Source organism: Silurus aristotelis (genome assembly GCF_946808225.1).
Source record: "Silurus aristotelis genome assembly, chromosome: 10".
In the NCBI taxonomy this organism is placed as follows: domain Eukaryota; kingdom Metazoa; phylum Chordata; class Actinopteri; order Siluriformes; family Siluridae; genus Silurus; species Silurus aristotelis.
The window spans coordinates 15,275,465-15,287,946 of record NC_139583.1 but is presented as its reverse complement, the minus strand read 5'-3'; the positions used below and the strand labels follow the sequence as shown (position 1 = coordinate 15,287,946).

Here is a 12,482-nt window from a genome sequence, read left to right as displayed (position 1 = left end):
AACACACAACATATTCCACAAATGTATGTGGTGTATTAATACTCCAAATATAAATACAAACACCGATCAACGTCTAAATTAATGCATGAACATGTCGATTCTTCCATTTTAAACAACAGTACAGTAAATAAATCAGAGGGTTATACCATAATTAAATGCCTCCACATATTCAGACTTTGGAACGAAAGATCTAATAATAATGTGATTTTAAAATACTGAGCAAGTGGCACATACATAAAATATTCATAATATAAAGAAAATGTAGATCCTTGTAAATTTCAGTCCCACTGTATTTTAAGTGTTTGTGTTTATATAAAATGTATGCACTATGGCAAATGGATTGCATAAGAAATCTTATGCAAATGCATGTGTAGCACATTCTCTTTTGACTGCTGAAAACATTATCGAAGATGTAAGATGCCATGACTGAAACCAACAATTGGATGGACAAACTGCCTGATTTAGTTCTCTCTGCAGATTTCACAACAGACTTAAGAGCTCTTAAGGACAATGCGAGTTTTTCTGAGAACACCTAAAACAATAATATAGTTCAGTTCCTCGCCAAGAGTGACATACCTTTTTCATATATCTGGAATACTTCAAAGTAGGAAAGCACATGCATCACATGCAGAATGGCATATGTATAAAGACAATATATTTCTTCTTATGTGCATTATTTTTTCAACATTTTATTTGACTTCTCAGTGAATAAATTATTGGATTCAAAGTAGAAAGTCAAAGATTGGGAAAAAAGTTTTTAAACATGCAAAATCTCATTTGATCCAGCATTCATTAATTAATATCAAATTAGCACATTGCTACTCTATAGTCCTTTCCATGTCATTTCATGTTTAGCGACAATACTCTATCATCTTCAACTATTAAATATTAGAACATCACTGACATTGAATCAAATCACACACTAATCTAACAGCATAATAATGAAAGGAAAAACATTGCAGAACTCCTTAAGGCAGTCACAGAACAAAGTAAACTGCTGGGAGACCATAAGTTTATCATGAATCAACATTTTAATTAGTTCCTTCCGTAGCCACTCAACATGCTCCAGTAGTCCAAAGACCAGAATATAATGTTACTATACTATACATCATATATAGTTACTAGCAGCCCTAATATATATACTGTGTGTGTATGTATGTGTGTGTGTGTGTATATATATATATATATATATATAAATATGATATGTTGTGTTAATTATTGTGTATTTTTATTAGTCTTGTAAAAGCATTTTCATTAGTCTTGTAAAAAAATTTTAACAAGCTTTTTTTCTGGTTAAATAAATGTTTCTGAGTAAGTAACTCTTCATATCTTTTCTGCCAGTTAATACATTAAGGCACTCCTGGCCCTATCTGACAGGTATGTTGGGGTTCCCTTTACATATCACAGCCTTCTACTACAGTTCTCATTGGATTTCAGCTATCAAACTCATGACTGCAAAACAATCACCACAGTTTTTAACAAGACTAACAGGAACAACCTTAAAGTGGGCCATTGCAATATGGTAATACTCTGGATATTGCCCTAGCAGTGTCTGATGGCTGGAACAAATCAGCGCTCTGCACTAGTTTCCAGAACGGTTTCTGGGCTCGTGTACAGTAAGAATTGGCTTCTTTTGATGGGAATGCTGAGTTTGAACTGAAATCAAACTGGATAAACATATGCAAGAGATCATATGCTGGTTCTGTAAACTGACATGGAACATTGTATATTGGAGAAATACTCATATACCTGCGTTTGTCTGTTTTGTATGCATAAATGCATTAAAATGTTGAATTGGACAAGGGTTTGGTTTAGCGCACTATTGTGAGGAATCTCACAAATGCACCAGCCTCAAGAATGCACCAATTACCCTTCTCAAAAAAAAAAACTAAAAAAACCAACCATTTTACAAATCAACAAATTCCAAATAAACAAATATTCATGCATTTATTGTCAGGTTATCACCAGAATTTTTTTAAAGCTCTTTTAAGGCTTTAGTGCAGCAAGAAATGTAACGATAAATAGAAACGGTAAATTACAAAACAAATTTCGTAATAATTAATAATACCCTTTACAATCTTCTTTTCTAGTTTATGCACTCAACAGTAAACCCGATATCATACGTGTCATAAAACCCCTAATTTAACTAATTCAGCAATATGTACCTAACACCATGAGAACATTTTCCCTAATTCCCTTCCCGCAACAATTAAACTCCAGAAATGGCTTAGGAACCTAAAGCTCTGCATCTCTCACAACAGAAATTTTGTCTTGCTACATCATGAGAAGTTGACATTTGTCAGTGCTATGCAGACGTTATGCAGTGAAATCAAAGCTACCACAATATTGTTCTGAGGACTGCACTGTTGAGTTACTACCTGAATCCAAGGCTATGAATAATTACCTCCAGAAAACTGTCTGACGAGGCTTTATTCAACATTTCATTTTATTTGTAAAAAAGCAATAGTGGCCGCTGTGTAAAAGAATCTACAGTGGCCATTTCTGTCATCTATAGAGCTTATATGTCAATTACTGTCATAGCTAAATTATAAACTTTATATTTTTCAAAAAGCTATGCGGAATGAATGTAAACAGGATAAGAGAGGGTGATAAGTTGTTTCACCACCACTAGGAGGCACTATGTCAATTACTGCTGCCATGTGGCTTTAGCCTCTTCATGTTCCAGGATTTCAGGAAGCTGGACAATCATATATAGTGACAGTATACTGATACACTTTGTTACCTTGTCTGACCACATTTAGTATGTTTGTAAGATTCTGATACGACCGGTGAAAAATTCAAATTTTCTGACTAATGTCCAAGCAAAAATTTGCCTATTTTGTCAAAAAAATAAATCAATAATTATTACAAAATTGCTCACCTACTAGAACAGGTGAGCAGTGAATCAGAGAAGTTTTATCTACAGGTTTATTTTAGAATAATACAGTGAAAAATTGCAAGCATTACATAATCAGTTTTATTTTGCTCATATAATAAGTTAATAGCAGGGAACTGGTTAAGCATCCTTTAATTTGGCTAATGTAATAAAGTTAAATTAGTTATTCATCTTAAAAATATTATTCAGTAACTACTAACAATTATGAACTAATCAACTAATCAATACGTTTTCATTATCATTAAACCACATTCAAAGTTAATCACACACTCTCGTATCATAAACCCAATTTGATTATTAAATTTCCTCTAGCCATACCTTCAGTAACAGACTGTGCTCTTTCGGCTCTCTCCTGAGGGTCTGTGCTACGGACCCTACGTGGTGAAGGGGCTGGAGGTGTCTCTTTCCTTGGAGAAGGAGTTGGAGGCTCTTTTGTGTGAGGCTGGGAGGAAGTTCTACTCTCCACCACTGATGCTGGAGTATCAGGTAAGGGACTGGGCTGCCTAGGGATGGGAGAGATGGACCTGGTGCCCACTGGAACCTCACCCGGGGGAATATAGGTGGGTTTAAGGGTTGGTTTGGGGGGTAAAGGACCTATTGGTCGTTCTGGAAGTGGTGGGTGTTCAGTGTTGGGGGCTCGCACTGGCCGTCTGGTGTCTGACAATACATAAAAAGGTTTTAGTAATACTTAATAAAATACAGTGATAGTATTTAATGATACCAAAAAAAAAAAAAAAGAGTTGTCACCTGAAGAGGTGGACATGGTGCGTGGCTTCATGGGTGGAGGTTCAGGCTGCCTGTCCAGAATTGCCCCTAACACAAACAAAGAAGTAGGTCACAAAAACAAAGCTCATTCACAGCAAGTTTAAAAGTGACACCGGAGCAAAGTAAATACAGTAATCCTTTGCTTTACTGCGGTTTGAATCTCGTGCCCCCGGTTTAATTGCCACATAACTAATTTGTTTCACTGATTTTCCTTGTCTCTCACGGATAGTACCATAGACCAAAAAGGTTTTATGAGTTTTATGTTTAAATAATGAAATGTATTAATTAAAATGCAGTAAAATGTTAATACAGTACAGTACTGTATATATAAAATAGCATTTTTGGGGTGGCGTCCGTTTATCACAGTTTTTCGTTTATCGCGGTCGGTTTTGGAACGTAACCACCGCAGTAAACGGGGGATTTCTGTGTACAGATTTAACGTGGCAAAAATAATGCCAAAACAGGACATTTTTTACAGGCTCTGAAATCCAACTACATTTGTGGCAACAGTTTAATGTGAATTGTCGGAAAAAAAGACCTTACTGAAAGTTATTCATTTAATTTGATCCAACTAAAAAAAATGCTAGAATTGAGCAGAAAGTAATTTATATACTGTGGGAGGCCAACAGGGTCCCCAAAGCTTATACATTTAACAGATCAACAGATCAACAGCTTATAGCATCCAATAATATTTAAATAGAGCTGAGGCTCAAACTGCTCTTTGGTGTTTTATTATTAAATATCTGTAATATAATATTATATCTATAGTGTGTTATTATATAGCTATAAGGTTCTGGTTAATTTCCTGACACACACACAAACACACACACACACACACACACACACACACACACACACACACACACACACACACACACACACACACACACAAACACCTTAGTATTGTATTAAAATTGCAGACTTCAGTTCTCAACCTTCATTTGCATTTGCATGTTTATTCATAGTACACAGGCTACTGGAAACCACAGTGGAGAATATTTATGGAAATATATGATTTCTGAGATCTGGTGGTCAGTGAAGTTTCTTTGTATTGGAATGCCATGCTATACAGAAGCTGCCGATTATCAGGAGTACAAAGAATTTTCTTTTCATTATACACACACCCTGTTACCCACAGGGAGCTATAATATGCCGGAATCACATTGCATGGCTCCTGTTGATTTCTCACACAGTGCAACTGAAACATGTTCTCAGATAATCCAGCTCTTTAAAATGTTACTGCCAAGTCTATATGATTAGGTTTCATATTACTGTAAAATTGCATTTATTTGTCACATAAAAGCTTCCACATATCCCAAAAGTAGTTACAAGCATCCACTTAAAACATTTTGCTAATTGAATTTATCTTTTGTATTTCTTCTTGTTTAATTATTCATGCACTTAGGTTCAAATGTTCTACTTTTTGTTACTGACTAGATCACTCTAGCACTTGTACAAATCACATTTAAACTTTTGTCTTTCCAGTTCTGCTCTCCTGCAGTTCTATTGCAGTTGTATTAATATAGATTCAATTGTTTTAAAAGTTGTTCTCAGAACGAGCATCTGCCGATTGACTAAATATTAGACATTATTGTAAGTATTGAAATTATAGCATACTAAAACATTTGTGGAATGTGCAACAGTGATAGAACTTATTCAGACGAAGTTGAGAGAGTCACGATTGAGATGGTTTGGTCATGTGCAGAGAAAGAACATGGGGTATATAGGAAGAAGAATGCTGAGGATGGAGGTGCCAGGTAGGAGAAAAAGAGAAAGACCAAGGTAGAGGTTTATAGATGTGGTGAGGGAAGCCATGCAGGTAGTTAATTTTAAAGAGGCAGATGTAGAGGACAGGGGGGTATGGAGACGGATGATCCGCTGTGGTGACCCCTAACAGGAGCAGTCAAAAGTAGATGAAGATATATGTATGAATATGAAACAATAGATAAGAATTTCAGCTTTTCACATTCTGATAATTTACATCTAGATGTACTGAACATGCCACCTCCTGTTTAAACCCACCCCTTTGCAAAATCTATCTAAATGTTAAAAAATACTAGAACATGTGACTGACATGGTTTTTATGCCCAGGTTAATATGACTTTATTTGTTGTTAAAAATGATAAACCAGCATGAAAACCAGAGAACTGTCTATCAGACATTAACAAGCAATTTTGAAGATAAAAGAATGAAAATCAGAGCCATTGCACAAGCATTTTACATAGCCAATACAAAAATATCCTGAATAAAAGAAACACTGGTGTAATGATAGAATTATTATGTTAGCCAAAGCAAACAACTGCAATTGATTAAAGAAAGATTATGAGAAAAAAAGAAATTTAGTCGCTTCCCACCTTACAAACGAGTTACATTCCGAACGATCGCTCGTACCATTAATTTGTTTGTAAGTTGTTACTGTGTTTGTTATTGACTACGCAGATCTCCTAATGATGTAAGAGCTATAAATACTATCAAAAAAACAATACAATACATGCGCATCATGTAAACTCGTTACGGTCGACGTCTAGCTAGTGGTGGCTCTCCTCCGTTTAGAGTTTTTTCGAGATTTATTTCACTTTGAGGACAGGTTTGTTCGTATCCACAAATGTTTGTAAAGTGGGGAGCGTCTGTACCAATAGTCGGTCACATGAACACCCTCCACAGGGCAATGTAACACAATCCACCGTTCAGTGAGACCTAGAATATTGAGTCTATACCACAAGACGCATCAGCAGTAAGAATCAAAGGGCTAGGCTGGAATCTGCTCATGATCCAAAACATAGTCTGATGGATTGAACCTGCTTTGCTGCTTTTGGAACAGGCTAACTAATCTTTATTAATAATGAAACTCATAATGTTTGCAGAATGAAATCCCAAGCATATTAAACATATCTGTCTGCCAATTTACAGATTAATTTATCCAATCTAATTGTGAGAAACGTTGCAGCAGGGTAATGGCCCAAAAACACTGCTATCTCAACAAAAGACTGCAAAGTCAGTCACCAGACCTTAACTCAATTGAAAATGCATTTCACCTCCTGAAGAGAAGACCCTTCCAAAATAGCACAACAACTGAATGTAGGTGTTGTAGCTTGAACAAATAAATAAGCAAGCTGAAATTCTGATCTATCATCTTACATTTATCTTTTGCCCTCAAAACCATTGGCTTAAATGTATAGCAAAAACTAGAGAAATGACCATGATGTAGTTCCACACTGAACTTGTGCTTTTACAAAATGGTCTAAATAAAGTGACATTATGTAGCTTACACACTATGAACCATCACACAGGGATTGCCATCATGCATGACTGCACAGCACAAGTAACATCTAATAAGCAGTTTCAGGCTGCTCCCATTGGCACACAGAAATGCAAATGTTGCACATTTACGAATGCAGTAAAAATCTCCAGTTACCACAATGGACAGCCACGTCAAATACAGACGATAATAAGGGCAAGGAATTAGGGATTTACCTTCTGAGTTGGCTTTCCTCAGCTCCTCATCTTTGCTCTGCAAGAGGACAATAAAGTTCGATTAAAATGCCTGTTTTTAAATAATCCTTTATTTATCAAGGCATGGCGTTACTAATATTTTGGTTCAGAAGCTAAACATATAAAATCTTCAGTTTGTAGCACAAACCAGGACGTGTGTTATTAACACTGTAATTGATCTGCGCTGTCCAGATTGATGTTTTAGATCCAACCAACCATTTTGCAGAGTGTATGTTGACTACACGAACATTTACATTAATGCTTCGGGCAGGCGAGCTAAAATAGCCCTAGGAAGAAAAGTGGAAGCTTCATCTTGTTTTCTGTTGGGATACATGTCTGTGGAAGTTACATTGGGGATTTATATATGACATATATGTCACACACAAATTACACACACCTGACTCTTTTTGGAGTCGAAGGGAGGTGTTTTGGCGACCCCCATGCGGTGCAGCATAACATGGAGCCGCTGTTCAAAAGTGGAGGAGCTTTCAGATGAGTGTTTCTAAAAAACAAGAAAGAAAGCAGGCATGACCACAATGACAAGAGCTACAGAATACGTCTTGCTACAGATAACACCGTATACATAAATGTCTGGTTAAAAAAAGTTATTTCCTGCCTGTTTTGAATTTTGATAGCTTGAGCTTGTGTAGGACAATTAGTGTTAGCTTAATGATGATTGAACTGTCAGTTGTAATTAGCAACTACAAAAGAAAAAAGTATACAAACATTTTAAAAGAGGACAAAATATATGGGGGGCATATCTAAGCTGCATCTAATAATATAGTCAATATAAATGTAATTTCAAAGCTAAGTCAGCAAAAAGAACATTCCTTTTTCAAAAGACTGACATCACCATTGCAGTATTTGTAAAAATTTTCATAGTAATTTTTGAGCCAAATCATGACAGGCTTATGGTATTCTCACAACATGCCCACAGTATCAAGGTAGTCTATCACACTATTACACTACCGCCCCTCACACAGGCCTCTCTCATTCAGTGCCTTGATTCCATAAGTTGATGTTAACAGTTAGCTTTTGTTTAAAATTGGCTGCATTAATTAAACCAGATAAATTTCATGCTTTAAAATGAAACATATACTTTCAACATTTTTTTTTTATAATTAGAGATGTAGATTCCTAGTGTAAAAAAAAAAAAAGCTTCAACCCCAGACATGCTGCACACTACCCAAATATTCAACTAGATAGTGTCAAGTGGTGACCCTGGGCTGGTAAAGCTAAACATAACCATTGGCACTAAAATTATAGGTCTTGCTTCTTTGGGAGACTCTTTCACATATCCTTTTAGACAACCCTGACTGACTGCATAGTTATAAACCTTACAATGATATACTGCAATCATTAAGGCGTATAAGAGGCATTTCATTCATCAAACCAAACACCTCTGCCTTGTCTTATACTGAAACTGAAAGTACAACAACAGTGTTCCCTTACCTTAGCTTGTGTAACTGCAGAGTCTTGCCCTGGCTCCAGGCCTGTAAGGAGGATAAGAGACTGAGACTTGCCCTCTCGAAGTGAGCGGCGTGTAGCCTTGGGTCTCCTCTCCCCATCAGGGGTTCGGCTCTTCTCTAGGGTCCGGCTCTTTTCTCCTTCCAAGGGCAGCATGGTTGCTACTGGACTGGGAGTTTTGGTTGGGGTCAGGGGTGAAGCAGGGAGCACTGTTGGGGGTTCATTAGTTTTGGCAGGTGAAGGGGCAGAAGGGTTAGGACTGGAGGAAGGGGCAGCTATTGGGGCAGAAATTGGCACAAAGAGGGATGTGGGTGCCATTTTGTTATCTACAGTTGGTACTGTGGGGGATGTATCTGTAACGGTGGGAGTAGTGCTTGGTGCCTTGTGGAGGCTCTCTTCTTCCACTTTCTCCTTTTCTTTTTCTTTCTCTCGCTCTTTTTCTTTGTCCCTCTCCTTTTCCTTCTCGCGTTCTTTCTCAGCACGTGCGGCCTCCCGGAGTGGTCGGATGAGATCTGCTATTGAAGTCTTTTTGACTTTCACTTCCGGGGCACCCTCGCTTTTGGCTCCTCGACCTGCGCGCACCTTTTTGAAAGCGAAAAAGTCCCCAAACTTCTTCTTGATATTTTTAGTGGTGGCTGTGGAGGGTGTAGAGGATGTCAAGGTGCTGGTCAGAGTGGAAGTCGTGCCACAGGTAGACTCTGCAGACTGTGCTTTATTGAGGGGGTCCTCCCTCTGGTGCTTTCTGAAAGTCAGCAGAGAATAAAAATAAAGGAATGTGTATTGTGTATGTGACATTTACACTGTTTATATCTAATAACTACTGCATATCTAAATCTTCGAATGTGCATACTCACAGGGGGTCATCAGGGATGATCTTTTTGGTGAAAAACTCCTCTACACCCTCATCCACCCTCCCTATATTCTCATTGACTTCATTTTCACTCTCAGCTGCCTGCTCCTACACATACAGAAACACACAGACACAGAAAAAGACAAGGTCACTTTTCAAGACTAACAGATTATGTAGAAATTTGAAACGCTCTGGAAACACAGTGGCTTTGTGGTATAATTTAGAAAAGCTACTCTCAGCAGCACTGTTTCAACATTTAATGTGCACTGATCCAAAAATACATCACATTGTTTTTTTTCATATCCTTATGCATATTCAGTTTTTACAAGCACACCCACACATATATAAAAATACTATATAATAAATATAATAAAAAATACATATTTGTGTACAGTAAATTATTATGAATCACGGTTATGTAAATAACAATATTAGCAGGATTTAGATTTTCTGTTGGCTGTGACACATCTGTCTCTCGGGTCCCACGTGAGATACAAAGCCAGGTCTAGTCTTTCTTTGTCTGTGCCCCACCTCCTAATTTCCCTTAGGAATAAATAAAGTGATCGATCGATCTATCGATCTATCGATCTATCGATCTATCTATCTATCTATCTATCTATCCGTCTGTCTGTCTGTCTGTCTGTCTGTCTGTCTGTCTGTCTGTCTGTCTGTCTGTCTAAAACATTAAGGCCCACCATTAATACACCCACATGTAGCACACTGGCACACAGAATGGTGTATACCTGATCAACAATGGTGATTAGTGTCTGCCATTGCAAAACACATCTTGAATTGTATCTGAACTAGATGCTAATGTCTTCTACTTAGAGAAAAAAAATCATCTTATTAAAAGAAATGTGTCTTAAAAAGTATGATGCTAGATATAGCATACATTAGAGGTTATTAAGAGTACTGAGTGTCTCTTAGCACCCAAGTGCCCTAAACACTTAAAACCGTATTACAATTTTTATCATTGTTAGAATCGCATGAAGAAAATCTAATTATTTCCAGTTCATCTAACTACTCTGTAGAGTAATACAGTGGTGCATTGGAAAAGACTGGCAACTTATAACTCCAAGAGTTCTGAACATTCTCCGAAAGCTTGTATGGGTTTCCACTAGGTTCTCCAGTTTCCTCACAAAACAATGTGTAAAATTGTTTGTATATGTATGTGTGAATGGTGGCCTGAAAGATGCCTCACAGTTTAGTCCTGAGCTTTGGTCACTAAATGTGTTACTTTTCAAATGCAATTTTTGCATTGGTTCTCCTCCCACATCCCCCAAATCATGCAGTAGGTGGACTGTCTATGATCATTTCAAACCTTTAATAAATCCATTAATGTGTGTGCATGGTGCTCTGTGCCACATAATATGAGCGGAGGCAGAGATACAAGTGCAACAGTTTTTTAAATAAAATGCAAATATACAAAACACAACACAACGAACCAAAAAACGCAAAATAAGAATGAAACTATAACACATGGAATATAAACAATGATGATAACAAGCATGAAGAACAAACATAAGACAAAGTGTGTAGTTCAAAAATACAGTCAAGATACAGTGCTGGATAACTGAAAATATGATCGAGGTGCAAACAGTCATGTTACATGAAACATGGAGTTGCAGTGGCTGATAATAAACATAGTCCAGGGTCATAATCCAAAAACCTTGCAACAGACTAGCAGGATGTATTCCAACTCTTCTCCAGTGTTCCTGGATGCACCAGAATCCTGTTCAGGATTACTGAAAATGAATAAATGAAGAATAAATAAATCGCTAATGTTTTAAGAAAGAAAACTGTTGACCAGGAAATGTGTGCAGTTACGAGAGTGAGGAGTGCAAATCTGGACCTGTCCATGAGTTTCTGAGAATTTAAGGACTTACCAGGTTTTTATAGGCTTGACAGTTTCAGTGTATATTTAGAAGGCCAGATATCACTGCAATCATGAGCGTACACTCAGGTCCCAAAATAGCAACTAAGCAACTCTGTAACAACTGTTACAGAGATTTATATTTTTTTTATAACTTTCCAGCAGCACTGAATCTTCATTAAAAAAAAAAAAAAAAAAAATGCTTTCAAATGTAAAGTTGTTTAAAGAACTCGTGTCATCAATGTTCACTACAGAATGGAAAATGAATATTAAGACAAGAGAGCCTTCATCAAAGTGGAGAATTTTACTTTCTATATTTTCCACCCTTCATGATTTTCCAAATACATGAACAGCACATGCACATTAAAGCACTGTTTAGGTGATAAAAGAGGCATGTATGAGTGCACATATACATGCCAACACAATGGAATTACACCAGGGTATATGGTTTCCCCGCAGAAATTGAGGGTAGAGCGAGTACTGCATGCAGGAACGAGGGAGAAACGAAAAGAGAGAGAAACAGAGAAAGACAGAGTACAGCATAGCAAAAACGACCATATGTAAATGCAGTGCTACAAGCCGCATGACAAATGGATTATAAAGCATTTAGTGCTTGCTGGCCAATCCAAATGCAAAGCTTGTCCTCTCTCCACTGCATCTTCCGGGGAAAAAAAACAACCAAAAAAAAAAAAAAACAGGCACATTGGCAAGGTGTTTCCCACATAATTAATACACCCTCACACATAATTACACACAGCACATGTTCTCTACATACAGAGCATAATACAGATGTGTACATGTCTTCTAATTAAGGTCCAATTCAAAATCTATATTATTCAGAATGGTGTTTATATTACTTCTCAGTGTAAACATATGACCTAAAAAAGATTTAGATTGGAAAGGTTGCCAGGACTGAACCAACACGGATGCATTCTATCTTCAATCACACACAGGAGTTAAGACTCATGAAATCTCATGGCTGTGTACCTCTTTATGTTTTGTGGGATAGAGAATAAAACAGTGACACACTGGAAGTGAACACAGTGTTCTGTTTTCATTATCATGGTTTCTCTGTTTTCAGACCACTGAAAGTCAGATGGAGTTTCAATTATAAAACAACCTGGAGCAGCTTCAATGTT

General features: G+C 37.1%; 1 protein-coding gene across 3 annotated transcripts in view; it reads right to left on the bottom strand.

The window, feature by feature from the left end:
- The window catches only part of carmil2 (capping protein regulator and myosin 1 linker 2), a 53,984-nt gene that overhangs the window by 5,864 nt on the left and 35,638 nt on the right, over window positions 1–12,482 (bottom strand). For 2 of the 3 annotated variants that reach the window (XM_083552594.1, XM_083552592.1), the window contains exons 32-37: window positions 9,475–9,578; window positions 8,606–9,362; window positions 7,551–7,655; window positions 7,136–7,172; window positions 3,644–3,709; window positions 3,215–3,553 (exon numbers count right to left, since the gene is read on the bottom strand). In XM_083552594.1, coding sequence (XP_083408720.1) covers window positions 3,215–3,553; window positions 3,644–3,709; window positions 7,136–7,172; window positions 7,551–7,655; window positions 8,606–9,362; window positions 9,475–9,578 — 1,408 coding nt within the window. The remainder of the gene's footprint in view (window positions 1–3,214; window positions 3,554–3,643; window positions 3,710–7,135; window positions 7,173–7,550; window positions 7,656–8,605; window positions 9,363–9,474; window positions 9,579–12,482) is intronic. The other variant, XM_083552593.1, reaches the window with a different exon arrangement.